The 16879-nt window shown below is 48.5% G+C and overlaps 7 protein-coding genes across 7 annotated transcripts; 1 reads left to right on the top strand and 6 right to left on the bottom strand.

Moving 5' to 3' along the window:
- Window positions 1-790: 790 nt before the first annotated feature.
- On the bottom strand, window positions 791-2824 carry ATP25 (ATPase synthesis protein 25 mitochondrial; the record flags this gene model as incomplete). The annotated part of the gene is made up of 1 exon (XM_033568718.1): window positions 791-2824. The coding sequence occupies one exon, from the start codon at window positions 2822-2824 to the stop codon at window positions 791-793; it is 2034 nt and encodes a 677-aa protein (XP_033427524.1).
- A 287-nt stretch (window positions 2825-3111) lies between these two features.
- NMD3 (ribosome-binding protein NMD3) lies at window positions 3112-4798 on the top strand (the record flags this gene model as incomplete). The annotated part of the gene is made up of 3 exons (XM_033568717.1): window positions 3112-3176; window positions 3237-3672; window positions 3743-4798. 3 exons carry the CDS (start codon window positions 3112-3114, stop codon window positions 4796-4798), a joined length of 1557 nt encoding a protein of 518 aa, XP_033427523.1.
- A 199-nt stretch (window positions 4799-4997) lies between these two features.
- On the bottom strand, window positions 4998-6098 carry ABT1 (RNA-binding ATPase activator ESF2; the record flags this gene model as incomplete). The annotated part of the gene is made up of 1 exon (XM_033568716.1): window positions 4998-6098. The coding sequence occupies one exon, from the start codon at window positions 6096-6098 to the stop codon at window positions 4998-5000; it is 1101 nt and encodes a 366-aa protein (XP_033427522.1).
- A 559-nt stretch (window positions 6099-6657) lies between these two features.
- ATNIH1004_004043 (coenzyme A transporter) lies at window positions 6658-7949 on the bottom strand (the record flags this gene model as incomplete). Its single annotated transcript, XM_033568715.1, has 2 exons — window positions 6658-7665; window positions 7734-7949. The coding sequence occupies 2 exons, from the start codon at window positions 7947-7949 to the stop codon at window positions 6658-6660; spliced, it is 1224 nt and encodes a 407-aa protein (XP_033427521.1).
- A 688-nt stretch (window positions 7950-8637) lies between these two features.
- Window positions 8638-10014, bottom strand: ATNIH1004_004042 (uncharacterized protein; the record flags this gene model as incomplete). The annotated part of the gene is made up of 2 exons (XM_033568714.1): window positions 8638-9709; window positions 9773-10014. The coding sequence occupies 2 exons, from the start codon at window positions 10012-10014 to the stop codon at window positions 8638-8640; spliced, it is 1314 nt and encodes a 437-aa protein (XP_033427520.1).
- Window positions 10015-10232: 218 nt separating this feature from the next.
- ATNIH1004_004041 (uncharacterized protein) lies at window positions 10233-11790 on the bottom strand (the record flags this gene model as incomplete). The annotated part of the gene is made up of 5 exons (XM_033568713.1): window positions 10233-10691; window positions 10742-11389; window positions 11468-11484; window positions 11539-11641; window positions 11707-11790. 5 exons carry the CDS (start codon window positions 11788-11790, stop codon window positions 10233-10235), a joined length of 1311 nt encoding a protein of 436 aa, XP_033427519.1.
- A 2838-nt stretch (window positions 11791-14628) lies between these two features.
- Window positions 14629-16668, bottom strand: ALG8 (dolichyl-P-Glc:Glc1Man(9)GlcNAc(2)-PP-dolichol alpha-1,3-glucosyltransferase ALG8; the record flags this gene model as incomplete). Its single annotated transcript, XM_033568712.1, has 6 exons — window positions 14629-15153; window positions 15210-15349; window positions 15403-15896; window positions 15959-16152; window positions 16214-16292; window positions 16385-16668. 6 exons carry the CDS (start codon window positions 16666-16668, stop codon window positions 14629-14631), a joined length of 1716 nt encoding a protein of 571 aa, XP_033427518.1.
- Between the last annotated feature and the right edge of the window lie 211 nt (window positions 16669-16879).

Here is a 16879-nt window from a genome sequence, read left to right as displayed (position 1 = left end):
CCTTCGCAGATCGATCCTGGATGCGGAATCTGCAAAGAAGGAAGGCTCGCATGTATGTACATGCGGTAGTATGTTTGAATCCAGCCTATGCCAATTAGACTCTTACGAATATCTGCATAACGATCTGGAAATATGCATAGCAATAGGTTTGCAAGTTCGAAGACTAAGTTACACAGACCTGAGTTCCAAGCTTTAGGGCAGCCATGTTAGATTCTCGACAAATATGTCTGTGCTCGTAACTGCAGAACTTCCTCCTAAGTGTCTGGCGGTTATGGCGTACAGGAGGTCAATACAGACGTATCTAGATTATCGAAGACGAGAGGGCTAAACTTGTTTCTTTTTCACGCATATTTATGTAAGTGTGCAGATAGTATGTACATATTGTGGAGTGGTTCGCCCCGGCGGAAGGCATTATTTAGTTAAGAGTCCACCGGAACAGGCGGCGTTACGGCACAATCTAAGATGGCTTGAGCTTTCTCTTGCATACATGTGGTCCACTTAATTAAGTCTTTCACCAAGAGGGATATTGAAAGATTCAAAATAATATACAGAAGGATCCCAAATCTGGAGCAAGACGTTCATGATGCAAAGATCGACTGGCTGCCAACCGTAAGCGGACCGTCAACAAATAGCAGCTTTAGTATCATCTTTTAGGCTTTTCAGTCCCCGGATTTATCTAAATCGGTGTTCCCATAATAATCCATAAAGATATGGTTCCAGAAAATTCGGTACGTATGGATACATAGTTATATAAAATACAGAGAAATACACTCATCCAATCCAGACCCACTCAGGCAGCCCTCGTCCTTTCGCATTCCCTCCAAATCCGCGCCAGGTGGCAAGTAGATCCATCTGCCACCTTGTCCTCAATCTCCGGATCCGCCAGTATAATACAGTACCGGATATCCTGTAGGAGCTGTCCTTGCAAAGGAATCGGCGGGTCTTCCCGACTCATCATAGGAAACCAAGTTGACAGGCATTGGTGCGCGCGGGATTGGTCTCCGAGGTCAATATGGAGCCGAAAGAGAAGCTCATAGTCAGCCACAGTACGAGGACTATCATTGAGCGGAAGCTTGCGCCACAGTTTCCAGAATCCCTCGTAGTCTTGATTCTGGAATAGACGGACCATCAAGATACGGGCTTGCTCGGGGTCAAAGGGAACTTGAAGCATGTCGATCATCCGCAAAATCCGGAGTCCTGCGGCCTTATTGGATGCTAGTCTTTCTTGTGCATCTTCCGGCGACGTGACATCGGAGACTCGAGTTGTGACTTTATAGATCATGTTGAACACTTTCATGTTCAACACATCTGTGCCCTGAAATGACAGGTACTCTAGAATGTCAAGAGCCGTTTCTTTATCCTTGTCCGGTAGTAACCCCGTGGGCCGCTCGGTCAACAAGGTAGAAACAACCTGAAAGCCCAACTCATCGGAGATAGAATAGCCCATTGCGGTACAATAGTCAAAAGCCTCCAGCAAGCCCTCCTTGCTATATGCCGGATGTTGCCGAGAAATCGCCACGCACAATAATTTGATGTTGGATATAGCCTTTTCCTCTGCGGATACACCTGTTAGCTGTTCAAGAAACTGCCGCAAAAACAATGTTGAGGCATCGCCCGGGCCCTGACCCAGTTCATATCTAAAATCCTCGTCTGGCAATCCCGATAAATGTCGCAATAAAGAATCTGTAGACACACTAAAAAACGAATTGGGATGGGTCTGGGTGAAAGCAGAATCTAAGTTTGATGAGGGGTTGGGCGTACTACCGAGGCCCTGCCCGGTTGGGAGAATGCGGAGAGTGAGGCTGCTGTGGAATCGCCTCCTCTGTTCGACTGGAAGGCTCGCTGGAGACCTGGGGCAATGTCCATAATGATGGTCAGAAGTTGATGGGTGTACCGATATGGAAGCACGAACCTCTTCAAGAGGTGCGGTAGAAGTGACCTCGGCACGCTTCTGTTTCTCGCGTTTATCTCGATCTAAGGTTTTTTGCCATAGGACTTCAAGATCGACCTCGGCTCGCTTCTCCTCCGTGAACATCTGTACCACGACGCGAGTGTCTCCCGTAATGTGACCGAATCCTTCAAAGTTTTGCATTTCTTGTTGCGGGACAGGGCCCTTTTCAACAACGCCTGCATTGACACAAATCCACCCCGTGGTGATTCCGTCATCTTTGTCATCGACCATTGCTCCCGTCTGGCTTGCAATCCTGGCCCGGCGGGCTTTGCGTCGGAGCTTGATTTTAAGCTCATTCCGCCCCAGCAATCCATCTGCATATGGCGACAGCTTCCAGGTACTTCTCAGCCATCGACAAAGGCGATCTGCCGAAACATTCAAGTGTTTCACACTCCGTGCCGTCCCGATGATCATGATCACATTGGCACCTAGGGGAGGCGGGCTCTCCAAGGGCCGTAAATCAATCAATTTCAAATTGTCCAACCCAAGATCTTTAAAAACATAGTCTAGAAGAACGGGAAGAATTTCTGGGGGATTCTCTGGTAGATCTGGAATTTGATCTCGAGATGACATCTGCTGCGACTCGGAAATGGGCGGCGATTCTTGAAGATACCATGGTACATGGCTAGACGAAGTCAACTTCTCATTCCCTGACAATGTTTTACTACCTTCGTCCGATCCAGAAGCCGAATTAGGGGGAGTCACAGGCGACTGTTCAGAGTGGAAGCGAGACTTTGACGAAAAGCTGCGGTCATTGGCATTGCAAATCGAATGAGCAGAGAGTGTCCGACGAGACTTGGAGGTGCTAGGGAATGAAAGTGAGCGAATCACCTGCGGGCGACACCAAGACCCCCGTAATATCGCTCTATTCATGATTGCCCGAATCCCGAGAAGGTAGATTAGTAGTTTGGACACTGAGAAGAATTGCATCTACGCAGCAGCTTTGTACCAGATTCTGGTGACGTTTGACGCCAAACAGTTCAAACAGATGACTCAGCGTATCAGCAAACAGTGCAAACACAAAGTTCTCGGCGGGGCAAAAAAGTGACAAATCCGAAATTCAGCTGCTGCTTCATCATCCCCTCAAGAGTCTCGGACTCTCATATCTTCTGCCCTTTTGCTTACCATTATCTCCCGCGAACAGACTTCCTACCGCAGATATGTCGATGGATCTGGATGCGCCGGTGCCTTTCGCACCTGCACAGCAGGAGCAGGTCGCCCCGACGTATGTTTGACCCCTCATTAAAAAAAAAAAAAAATCGACAAAAACTGACGGTTCTTGCAGGATTCTATGTTGCAACTGTGGCGCCCCTATCGATGGGATGACGTCTGCAGGTGCACTGTGCCAGGACTGTGTCAAGCTCACGGTCGATATTTCCCAAGGAATTCAAAGAGAAGGCGTGCTTCACTGCTGTAGGGACTGTGAGCGATGGTTACAGCCCCCAAGTAGCTGGCTCAGTGCGGCATTGGAATCAAAAGAACTGCTAGCACTCTGTCTGCGCAAACTCCGTGGGTTGGCAAAGGTCCGCATCATCGATGCCGGGTTCATCTGGACCGAGCCGCATTCGAGACGTGTGAAGGTCAAAATCACAATTCAGCAAGAGGCGTTTGAGGGTACTATTGTCCAACAGACATTTGAGGTGGAGTTTGTTGTCGCCAGCCAGCAGTGTCCCGATTGCTCTCGCTCTTACACACATCATGCTACGCGCTGCACACTGCAGGTACGTGCTAGCTACTAATCTCTATACATTTCGTACCACCTTGGCATGTTTACTAAGAGTTTCCAAATAGGTACGACAAAAAGTGCCCCACAAACGGACATTCCTACATCTCGAGCAGGTGATCCTTGCAAACAACGCGCACCGGGATACGGTGAATATCAAGGAAGCAAACGAGGGTCTAGACTTTTTCTTCGCTGAACGGAATCAGTGTGAGAAAATGGTCGACTTCTTATCATCTATCGCTCCAGTTAAAGTAAAGAAGTCGCAGCAGCTGATCTCACACGATGTTCACACCAGCGCAAAAAGCTACAAGTTCACATTTTCTATGGAGTTGATACCAATTTGCAAGGATGACCTAGTTGCGCTCCCAATCAAGCTGGCTCGGTCTCTGGGCAACATCTCGCCATTAACTCTTTGCTACCGTGTCGGTACCACTGTCAACCTCATTGATCCTAGCACCCTTCAAACCGCCGACGTTCCTACCGGGACATACTGGAGGTCGCCCTTCACCAACCTGGCCGATATTACCGAACTGGTGGAATTCATTGTTATGGATATTGAGCCGATGGGCCGGTCAAACGGACGATACCACCTTGCCGAGGCAACTGTTGCCCGCGCATCAGACCTGGGCTCGAACGATCAGACGTACTTTACCCGGACTCACTTAGGGGGTATTCTCCATGTTGGCGACTCCGTACTCGGGTACCATTTGACCAAGACCAATTTCAATAACTCCAACTTTGAAGCCCTCGAGGCCAGCAGCCAGTATAGCTCCACAATCCCAGACGTCGTTCTTGTCAAGAAACACTATGCGCGCAAGAAGAAGAACAAGACACGTAACTGGCGTCTCAAGCGCATGGCTCGCGAGTATGAAGAGGAGGCGCAGCAGGGCCGCAAGCAAGACCAGGAGCGTGATCGCCTCGAAGCCGACTTTGAAATGTTCCTCCGGGATGTGGAAGAAGACCAAGAGCTACGGAGCACTCTTCAGCTTTACAAAGCCAACAACAATCGTCAAAATGCCGGTGGTAATATGGAGATGGAGGAAGACAGTGACGATGAAGTACCCAAGATCAGCATGGACGAGCTGCTTGACGACTTTGATGATCTGAACATGGAGGACAAATGAGTCCCCGGAGACTATTTTTCATGACTGCACATAGGGTTTGGCGTTCAATGGGCAATTGCAGAATACCTGAGACTTGAAAAGTTCAACCGTTCAAAAGTAGATATAGGAAGTAAAAGTGACGAAATGGTGTTTTGACTGAAACTATACACATTGGGATATCTGTTAGAAAATTACAATCGTACATAGCATATCAACCTCGTTAGAAGATCTTGCCCAAGACTCTCTTTGTATCCTCCCCCAGATCACCAGTATCTTTGATCTTGTCACGTCCCAACTTGACCTCACTCTGCTTGAACAGCCTTCTCACCTTCACCTCCTCCCCATGGTCACCATCAAGCTGCAATTTCCTCTTCCTCTTTTCAGCATTCTTCTTCTGTATCCCATCCACCACCTTCCCTGTCTCCACCCCCTGCAAAAACACCTTATCTTCCTTGCGGGCCCTCGAATCTTCAATCCGCTGTTTGGCCTCCCTCTCCGACCTCTCCCTCTGCACCTGCTCCATGAGATCCGCCCACTTAAACCCTTTCAGATACTTCATATTCCACACATCATCATGATACCACCCGCCTTTCCGCCCCCCGACAATCGACGCATTCAGCGTCTCCGCACAGATCTTCGCCGTCTTCTTCGACGCAAACTCCACCCATCCATCCGAATATGTCTTCCGCTTATTCGACCGTCTCCGCGGCGCGGAGGCGGACTTCACTGCAGGGGAGAGAAACACCTTCGTGATGGGTCCGAATCCGCGCGTCTCCAGGAGTGATTTCAGCGCAAACGGCTTCAAATACGGCGGTAGAGAGGAAAAATAGATCACCCCGGTTTTGTTCTTCTTCGGTGGTTTGAGTTTCGAGGAGGATTTCTTCTTCTTATTCTTGTTGCTGCGGTTGATGATGCTCGTCTGCGAGCCCGCAGTCACGTCGAGATATCGATCACTCTCTTCGTCAGTTTCTTCGTTATCACTATCGTCATCGTCGTCGTGGCGGGAAGTGCGTTTCGCTTTTCCATTCGTCTTCTTGATGGATGAGGCATCCCGTTCGTTGGTTTCTGCTTCTGCTTCTACTTCTACTTCGCCGGAAGACCCCTCCACATCTGACGCTTCGGATTCGTAATCATCACCATCACCATCACCATCACCATCACCATCACCATCGGTAAGCTGGATTCTCTGCGGTTGGGTCCGTCTCCGCTTCACTGTCCGTCCTTTGCTCTCTTCCGCCGCCTCAGAGTCGTATCCGCGATCACTGACTTCACCGTCGCTGGAGGCGATGTCGAGAAACTCGTTTCTTTTACGACTCGACATCGCGGTCGTACCGAATATATACCAGGCCCAAAACCAGGACGAAATAAAAAGAGCAGTTTCGTTTTGCGGGTGGTTTCTGTGCTAAAAGATCGCGGATGCTTTGATCTGACAACTTTTTTTTTGTCCTGGTGGTCTGTGCGCGGTGGCCAATCAGACTTTGGATCTCTGTATGTCTTTTTGTACCACAGAGTGTTATGAATAATGGCTATTTTACTTGATAGATTTTGGAATGGACTATTTAGTCGCTAGGAGAAGAAAAGTAATGTGAAGTTGTGGTATTTATATAAAACATGCAGCTAAACCAACCCATGTATGTACTGACCACAGATTCCCTTAGCTTTCAAGATAAGAATGGGTATGAACAATATTGAACAGCAGAAAAACCGAGAGACATTGATCTTCCCGGAGTCTAGATGAGGCGATGATAAATAGAAGACACAGAAACAGCAAATAGGACCAGTCTAACGTCTCGCTTCAATGCAAAAAGAAGCAAATACGTAAGAGAGAAATGTGCAGGAGAGAGTCAATATCGCATCGTTATCATCATACTGATTGCCTTTTATATTCCCAGTGACCACTTTAGTCGTTCGTAGACAAAGAAACCAGTCGCAACCATGGGCATCACCTTGACATAACCGATCGTCAACCCGACCCAGTATCCTCGGAAACCTTTCTCCAACCAAATCATACGAGCGGTCTCGACCATACCGAGTCGACGGCCATCGCCCACAACTCCACCTACTTGCATCCGCCGTCGGATCACCTCCAGTGGATACGATGACGTTTGAGATACCAAGCCGGCTAGAGCTCCAGCAAATAGCTCTGCGGCGGCCGTTAGTTGCAGCCGTCGTCCTTTCCTGGGCCGTTCCTGAGAGGAAAGTTCGGAGTCTGGGATGGTGGTGTAAGGAGCGAGGCGGGGTGATCGGAGCCAGTCGCCAACAGTGTCATGAGTGAGGAAGGACATCCCGGCGTACGGGAGCATTCCCAAGAGGGTTGGCGCAAACCCTCGGTAGAAGTTGGCCAGCCCGAAGCTGGGCACGGCTTTGTTTACAGCAGATGATACATTTTTAGCTGTGGTGGTGGCAGCAGCGGCGGTGGTGGTAGCTGAGGATGCATTTGCCCTAGAGACTTTACTTGATGCGGAGGGCGGCGAAACCCGCTCGTTGTAGATCTGCCGGAAGATGTCGACGAAGGATGAGCGTGAGGATTTCTTAGTCTCAAATGCTAATCGCACTCGGATTAACTCCAGTGGATAGGTGAAGAAGACCGAAGTGATCCCCGCCAGGCTGCCGGAAACAAGTCGGCGAAACGGCGTCTCCTTGTCGCGTGACGGAATTACCACCGCTCGGATCTGCTCATATGCGAGGAATTTGATAGCGGCATAAGGAAAGATGCGGAGAAGCGTTGCGGAATGCCCTTTAAAGAGGCCCCGGGCCCCTTCATATCGTCTGATATCCCGAACCGCCGCCACCAGGCCTATCCAGCTACCGGAATATTTGGCAAACTGAGGATTCGATGCCTGGAAAAGGATTTTGACCCGATCTAGGGGCGCCACAACTGTTTTGGCCTACAGGTGCCAGGTCAGTCTTTTTCTCTCTCTCTTCTTTTTCTTTTTTTTTTTTTTTTTTAACTTACTGCACATCCCGCTAGACCCCCCGCTAATCCACTCCTTGCGATGTAGTCCACACTCCGCTTATCCACCGGTTTGACTCCCTCCCGGTCATTCTGTCTATGTTGTCCGGTTGAAGGGTCATCGACCGCAACCTTTGGAGCGGTAGCCACCGCGGCACTGTTACGAGGGTCGCCTGCTGCTGGCCTCCGCGCTGGGCTCGACTGTGCGACCTGTTCCATCTGAGAATCGGACTGCGAGACAGTATCTGCTGCTACGCTATGAAAATGATGAGAAGTGGTGGCTATCGAGAAAGAACCCACATGTGCACGATTTGAAACGGCGCGTTCATCAGCGTAGGTGAAGCAGAGAAGCCTGGGTCGGTCACACAGACTACCGGAGAATCGAGGCCATGGATATCACCGAGGAATAGACACCGAGACCAGTCAATCTCCTATGTGCAGCAGGAGACAAATTGTAAGTGATTGATGCAGGAGAAGCGGCGATGATGGCGGAAACACCGCGGAAGTGACGTTACGGCCCTGACATGCCGATACGTGCCGTGGGCGCCAAGTTTTGAGGTGCATACGGTCTCGATACGCAACGGTATCCGAGTGGCGGGCGGATGTGGCCAACGGGGCTGCAGCCTTTGTCAGCGGTCACATGCACTCTCCGTGGCCAACCGTCGCCAACCTTTTGAGTATCTATAGTGAACGTATATATTTTCTATATATAGGTAGATTGAGTAAAACAACTCATCATGGTCCCATCGCTCATGCAATCCAAGAATAAATACCCTTTCTCTTCAAACCAATTGCTCCCTCTTCCCAAATGTACACACACCACCCTCCCCCGTCTCCCACATATACATACAAGTACCGTAGAACGCCAGTAATTTCCTATATAGACAAATAAACAGGATGGCGAAATCTAGAAATTGTATCTGGTCCCCTGTCTCGTCAATGGCTTCCCTTGCCGATTTGTCGCCTTGATTTCCTTGGGTTCGTCGGTGGCTCGTTTGGCCCGTTTGGATGGGCGCGAAGCATCGACGTGGAGATGCCCATTCTCTGACAAGGCCGTCGCGTTGCGCCATTTCAAACAACGATGCGTACTGCCTTCCACATACGTCTTCGTTCTCGTGGTCACCCTCTTGGTTGGCATTTCCTCGGACTCGGCCCTTTCCGCCGTTTGCGCCAGGTACTCCTTGCGGCGGGTCATATACTTCACGATGGTGTCGCGTTGCAGCTGCAGCTCCTTGCGCAGTTTCAATTCCCGGTTGCCCCGTGAGTCCAGCCAGTCGATCAGCTTGTCAACTGCCTCCGGTTCGTCGTAATAAGCCCATTCTTGGGCATTTGAAACCTGGGTGGAGCCTTCCTCAGCTTTCTTGCGATCCGCTGGTGTCATCCCAAACTCTTTCTGATACTGCTTTTTCTGATCGTCAGGCACATTGATGAAGCCCACCCGCTCCATTTCGTCGGGACCTTGAACCCACAGACGACCGTTGGCGTACTGAGCCTCTGCTGTCGAGCTATTGGGCATCCCACCGTAGGGCATGGCATTCCGTTCAAACCACCAATACCGGTTGCAGAAGCGGTCCTTGCCGAGACATCTCGTCCGTGGGCAGTCGGCTTCTCTTAAGTCATTATCGACCACTTCAATCTTTTCCTCAAGTTTCGCGATGTTCGCTTTCTGCTCTTCGATCTTTTTGAGCACTCGCTGGTACTGCTTGGACCCCTTCGGTTGCTTAGCCAACTGCTCCTTTCTCTCCCGTTCTTCTTCCTGCTTTCTTTTTCGCTCTAGAACTCTATCCAGGCCTCCACGTAGCGATCGTTCTTTAGGTCCATCGTCCTCATCAGAATCCCCACCTTGGTCAGACTCCCCATCCACCCCGGTCATTTTGGAGTCTTCCAGCGCTTCCAGTTCTGGAGCGGGTGTAGGCGATTTCTCCGGCTCAGGTTGAAGCGCTTTTCGTTCTTGGTGCAATCGTCGAAGCTCTTCGAGACTAAGAAAAGGTGAAGAAGTCAGCAGGCTAGTACAAAGCAAATCCCCGAGTGATCACACTTACGCCACTTTGCGGGCTTTTTGGTATTCGATCTTCTCCTTGCGGAATTCTGTCATCTGATTGCTGCATTCCTCCAAGTAATTGCGGATAGCTTTGGTTTCCAAACTGAGCAAACAAATGATCTGAAGAGCCTGGATGCGTAGGTTGACATCAAGAGTAGAGTACTGGCGTTGAACTGTCGCCTTCGTTGGTTCTGCATCAAGCGGAGCTAGATGCTTGAGAATTTCGTTGCAAACTTTCTCCATACGTGGACGGACCGACAACCGATGCAAAAGGCCTGCCATGACCAACTCCCACCCACCGTTCCGAAAATCTCGTCTTCGTAGCCGGTTAATCCAACTATAGTCTCCGAAGAGCTCGGAGGCACGGTGGACTTTGGCTTCTATCGAGTCGGAACGACTTTGATTGGCCTTGAGGTTTTCCGCTTCGGCTTTCGCCAAGCTACTACGAGTGGTCATTCTTGTCACGACAGGCTCGGGCTCAGGGGGGTGGCTTCCTCCTCTTCATCCTCTTCCTCTTCGCCCTCGCCATCAGATCCAGAGCCCTCTGAGTCCTCCTCAGGAAGATCAGGAAGTGAGATTTGGACAGCACCCTCTTCGTCTTTCTCCGCATTCACCAGCTTCTTCAGCACAGCACAATGCACTTCGACAAAAAGCTCACAATCAACATCCTCCGAGGAAAATCGCATTGCCTGGAAGAAATCGTCAAAAGTGAAAGAATCGAGTTGGAAAACTTCGCAATACACGTTCAGAGTATTCCACGTTTCCAGAAGCAAGCCGACTGATTTCTCCTCGAGTTCGTCATATAGCAAATCCGCGTCATCTTCAACCTCATCAGTTTCATCGATAGACACAAATTGAAGGGGCGGTCGCTGCTTCTTCTTTTCGCGGTCCGGAGCGATGTCTAGATCCTCGATAGGGTACTTGATAGGTGGTGGAGACGGCGGTTGGGGGGGGGCTCGTTTTTAATGACAACTGCGGGAACAGATTGCGGTTTCTTTTCAGCATCCTGTAACTTAGACGAACGAGAGGCATCGGAAGGTTTACTGTTGACGACAAAGGTTGGGTTACCATTAAGAGAGCGTTGGTACTCGAGAAACTGTGCCTCCTTTGACCGAGCCATGTCATTTGCTGACGGTTTCGACTTCTGCGCCTTCAACGCAGGCTTCAGTTCAGGTAGTTGCTGTGATGCAAAGAAGCCGAAGAACCCTTCTTGGTCTGCCTTTTTCATTGCCTTCTTCTCAGCAACCTTGGCTCCATACTGAAGATGCTTCGGCACTTCGGTTGATATCCTATATTCTTCTGCGACGGATGACTTTACCAGCCAAGGAGCACCGCTCCAAGACTCCCTAGTCACATTGTTCTTAATGAAAGCACGCAGCATCTGCTTAGTAAAGGTTTTCCGATCTCGGGTGATGTGCTCTTGGTCGAGAAGCGCCTCCTCATTTGGGCGATCCAAGACCTTCACGAGATATGTGGCATAGGCCGGAGTTTTGACCGTTCCATCAGGATGTAGTTGTTCGGCAAAATTTGCCTTGTCGCGTATAATTCCATGAAGGCGCGTGTTGTCATCGAGTAAAATAAGAACAGGCTCGCCTGGGTAGAAATCCTGTTTGAATTCCTGCACTTTTTTTTAGTTCTGTTTACACGAAAAAAATACCAGGGTGAGCGCAAGTTCGTCAACGGCCCATGTACTCACCTCGTAAACTTCATCCACTGGAAGCACAAAGTTAGCTCCAGGTATTAATGAGCAAGACTAATTGTACTCACCAAGATTATCGACCCGCGACACCGTGGAAAATTGAATCCTGCGCAAGATAGGTTCCTTCAACGCATCTTGGAAAGCACTATTCACTTCTCGTGACTCCTCAGTCTGGCAATTCCAATATCAGCAAAAAGTAGTCATTGACACTATTGGAAAAGCAATCTGTCGCATACCTCACTTCTGAGCGCCTCGAAGAACGTAAGTCCAGAATGACCCGTGATCTCGCAAATAAATCTTCTTTGTTTGTAAAAGTCCATCCGCTGGAGATAGGGCTCATAATTTGTGAAGACCTCGTTAGTCTCCGGAATAACCCAGACCTATACAATCCATTGTAAGCAGAAAGGCTCCTGCCATCGTCCTTGGTTGCATGTACGTGCCTCGGAGCTATCATCCTCGATAACGGGTCGTGGAAGGTACTGGACGGGTTTTCGTTTAAACAACACCTAGGCGAGTAGTAAGTCTCCGTGGATCCTCAGAGGCCCTTAACAACTCCGCGAGCAACGGGTGTATCTAACGTACCATAGTCCTCCAAACAGTATGACACACGCCAATCTATCATAGATAACCAGTAAAAATACTGACCATATATAACTGCGATCATGGAAGACCGTCAATATAAATATCTCGACATAAAAAGGTGCGCTAGGAACAAAGAGAGAGAAACATATGGAATGCAAAAGGCAGCTCTGACTTGAATTGGAAATATTGCGGAATTAGGTCGGGGATGGGTGCACCGAAGAGGGCCCGGAATATCACGGGAGAAGCGCGAAAGCTCAGAGGTATAGATATAAGACGATCCACACTCGTGAAATCGCTAACTGCAGGACGTGTCATGAAGTTGGATGAGTAGACTCACCGAACAAACGCGTCACAACTCGCGCGGAGCACCACTGCGCGGGTGAATGGGGGCCACCACACGAGGACAAAGGTTCAGAGGACCGTGTATATCCAAGAAGCGGAAATTATATCCTCCAAAAAACCCGGGGATGCCGTGCGGGGAATAGAGGGTGAGGGTTTGGGGGGGCGCGATATACGAGGCAGAGAAAAGATCGAGAGAAAGAAGAAAACGAAGGAGAAAGAGAAAGGAGAAGCGGTCGCCGCACAAGACAGGCAGAACCCATGAGGATCATTGCGGCAAGTGGTGGGAGGGCCGCCGAGGCACGGCGCACGGTGATTGGTCGAGAGGAGGAGGACGACGTTCGGGCGGACACTCTGCGGCTATTCCCGATTTAGAGTAATCAACTCTTGCAGTCCACCTGCGACCTACCCTTCGTCTTCCCCATTCTTCTCGCTCGCTGTTCGCTACCCATACTCCCTTTCCCCTGTGTTTTTGCACTCGTTCTGCTCCTTAGCTTTGGGCGATTCTTAATGCAGGTAAATTTCAGGTAAATATTCCCTCCCCGTCCATTTATCTGCTAGTATAAGTATCTGACTCGCGAAATGACCGCGGAGACTATCTAAACTGGGGTCCATGTGAGCAACTACAGCCACATCAATTTACTACGAGCAACAATTTCTGAGAATGCTCGCGTCCACTCTCCGCCACCATTCCATACACTTATTTTTGCCACAGTAGCATTGGTGAACAGAAATAATACTCCCCTCTTATGGTCTCTTCTTATTTTTATATGTGCCCATAAGACTTCACACCTCACAATACATCCCTTCTATCTCTGATCTTTATATGTTCCTACGCCACTTCATCATATAATCTTTACCTCTTCGCTCCTCTTCCGGCTCCTACAGCGCTGTACAGAATTGTTCCCCAGGACATCTTAGCGTACAAACCAACCTTAACTTGGTCAAGCTATTGGAACTACAAGACTACGAGCCATTGGTATATACACATAATTGCTGCTCTACGCTCCACAATAACTGCCAAGCTCTTCTCGTAATCATATATATGTAACCCCGAAGGGTTATGTATGCTTATATTACATATTGCCGTTGTCTAGTACCTAGTAAAAAGTTACCATATTTGTAGCACCTTAGACCTATGACAGCATACCGTTTTCTCATGTCATAATCCAATACATTATTTTAAGTCGTTATACAAATGAAAGTACTTTATCTACAGAGTTAAATTATTTAAAATTTGGGAGCACAGAGGATTATATTAATCCAGGTAAAAAACTCTCGCATTATATTATTTCTTTACTACTTCCGGCCGGCCATGGTTTCTTGACAGGAAGTAAATTCTAATACTAGTTCCATACCAAGTCCAAATAGTTACTAAATATCTTTGTACGTGTGTCTTTACCATTAAAATTAAAATTCAAAACGAACCCAGTACTCCGTCCTTAAGGATTAATTCGCATCTAGCTAAGTTTACTTGACCAAATTTCTATGCATATAGTCCAAATTGTAATAATATAGTCTATATGTATTACTCTCTCCATATACATACGTTATTATTTACCTTGTACTCTGCTTAATTAGAAAATATTATAAGTATATATATACAAAGCCGAAAGCTGCAAAACTGACACTCTGCTTACAGTTCTATAGTGCTTAGACTTTGTAACAGACGATGCGAATCAGAAATGTAGGATAAAAAAAGTATTGGATCCAATATTTTAGCTAACAAATAAAGCGAGAATAAGTCTGGCACTGAATGGCAGGAATATAGTATTTAAGGACGATGCTTGGGTGGAGATAACTACAATCATCTAGCAAAATATGCATCCTATTCCTGAACAATAAGAGACATTTACTTTTCATGCACCCGAGAGCAATATAATATGAATAATAAGTGTGGCCTACACTTTCGACCTTCCAATTATTACTTAAATTAGAAAAATCCATCTCAGCCGGTTGACAGGCCCCGAGATCTCTGTGTTCCTTCTGCAGTGTCACATCCATGGGAGAGATCAGGTTTAAAGGTTGACACTAGCCGTTTTGGGCTTGATACCTGATTAACTTTTCAATGTAGGATGATCAAGTGGGTCTCAAGCACATGGGTGAGGCAAACACGCCAAACACACTGGGCTCAGGAATTACATCATTCCCGCACTGTAGCTTGCAATTGCTCTGTACACTGTAGAGCTCTTGAGAAAAATGAACTTTTAAATAAAGAAATCTATATAAATATCCGATCATGCAGTAAAGTATACAACCATGAACCCTACCCAGCTACCTACTACCCCCAGAGCAGAGTAACTGCTCATGAACATTAGAGGCAAAAATTCAAACCGATTCAGACCAAAAATAAGCTGATGGATGAGTGAGCAGTAGACAATCAGAGGAATGGCCACAGTCAAATATAGCAGGGAGAATCGATCGACAAGAAAGATCCGAGGTCGCTCTGGGACGGGTGCGACCTGGTCGAATGCGTAGAGGAACAGAACCAGCCATAAGATAGTGTAGACAGTCTTAATAGGGAACTCTGCTGCCGTAAAGAGCAAAGGAAAGAGCGAGACATGACCAGCCACCGCAAGAGGCCGGAATGCGCTGAAATACCGCCGGTCTTTGAGCGCTATTAGACTGAACGGTATGATAATCAAGAGGACAGCCTTTTCGTGAACATGCCAACCAACCAAGAAAGAGGCATATCCACAGAGGGTAATAGCGCCAACAAAGGTGTCCCAGTCTGGACGAAGCCAGAGTTTAGCTAAGGGAAGCTGCTTTTGAATGAGTGAAAGATCAGGGAATCGATTTGATGGCAGTCTATACATACTAGCTGAAATACAAGCGTAAGCATAAATGTTTGTTCCTTAGTCACCTCCGGAAGAACCGCGAAGGAGGTATCTCCGACAAGGCCACGCGTGACACTGGTCAAAGCATCGTGGTTGATGGGGAGACCTAGGCGTGGAGCAACTGCAACAAATATTAGTACGAAGACTATGAGAATATAAGAAGCTCGCACGTACGTTGGATAAGGATGCGATCCGCAAATGAGTACATAGCCCAGATATTCGGTGCCCAATAGGCATGGCATAGCCCCCTTGAAAATGGAAACAGCCTGTCCTTCAACTGAAGCAGTTGACCCCACTTAGCAAATGGGCCAAAAGCCAAGCTGAATACGCCGACGATACTCAAGCCGAGTTTGAAAATGCTTGCAAAATTAGGCCGAAAGACAGACTTGGGATCCAGACAGTATGCTCTCAGCAAATATACGAAATAGGCCAGAGCCAAGTACAAATAAATATGTTTCAGACACAGCAAGATGGCAAATGCAATGCCACTGTAGAGCATTGTTGATTGCTTTCGGGCCAGAACGATTGACAAGATTAGGACTCCATAGAGGAAGCCATTATATTGAAAATGGATATGGTCGATGATAAGGAGGCCGGGGGAGAGCAGAATGGATAGACTGGCGATATGCGCAAGCTGCTTATTTGAGGGATGTACAGACTTGGTATACCTGGGTGAACCCGTTAGCCCTATTATTTTATCCCAAACGTGTCATGAATAATGAAACTATACCGGTTCAGTGCATAAAACAGAGCGAGCTCACTCAGAATGACAGTTGCCCGCTGGAAGTAGACTGTCTGCCATGAATCGTAATCAAGGTTGCTGACAATCAGCATTGCAGGGTCTGCATAGTGCGCAGCTTGGGACAGTAGCCACTCGAATGCCGCGAAAAAGGGAGGGTAGTCGAGCGTCCATTCCGATGTTTTCTATTGCAAAATGACCTCGATTAGTAGGCGACGCATAGGGATGGCAACACGGGCGACGCACCTCATAGTACCATTCCTTCACCGGTAATGAGTGAGTGATAGCAAGCCAATTCCGATGGACTTCAAAGTCCGTTGATTTACTAGATGGGAATATACCAATTAGTACCAATGACAGGTGGGGAAAGCTGGGGAGGTAATTTTTTGCCTGTCGATCTGCGATGAACGGACTTACTAGGCGGGAAATAGAAGAATCTTGAAAGCGGTCGCGACAATCGCGCATTGCGCCAATGAAGGGTACAACTCAGCCATTGGGCCTGCTGCGCATGACGTGCTGTCAGAGAAACGTGGAGTCGAGAGAAGCGACTCATCCCATGGAACGCAGTAGGAAACAGCTCCGACGGGGGAGGGGCGCACGTGACGGGGGCCGTCTCGGAAGAAAGGCCAGTGTGTCCCTTCGCCGTCCTTCAGCGCATCCCAGCATTCATGGACTTTGCCTCGGACGTAGGAGTCCGCCATTCTGTCGTTCTCTCCAATCTCAACATTCAGCACTCGGTCGACTTCTCCCCGGCTACGGTTTCCATCGTTCGAGAGATCCGCTTTTGTGTGATCGCCATTGTGCTTGGGTGGACCACCACGCGCTTTGTCTCCGCGTTTTTGAATCGGAGACTTTCTGATGATCGCTCTTAATATATAGAATTGCTACCTCCATTCTGGCTGCATGCTGCCT

This window comes from Aspergillus tanneri (assembly GCF_003426965.1).
Source record: "Aspergillus tanneri strain NIH1004 chromosome Unknown AapTan_3_pilon_pilon_pilon, whole genome shotgun sequence".
NCBI classification, from domain to species: domain Eukaryota; kingdom Fungi; phylum Ascomycota; class Eurotiomycetes; order Eurotiales; family Aspergillaceae; genus Aspergillus; species Aspergillus tanneri.
Note: the sequence above shows the minus strand (reverse complement) of the source record. Positions and strands in the feature narration are given on the sequence as shown.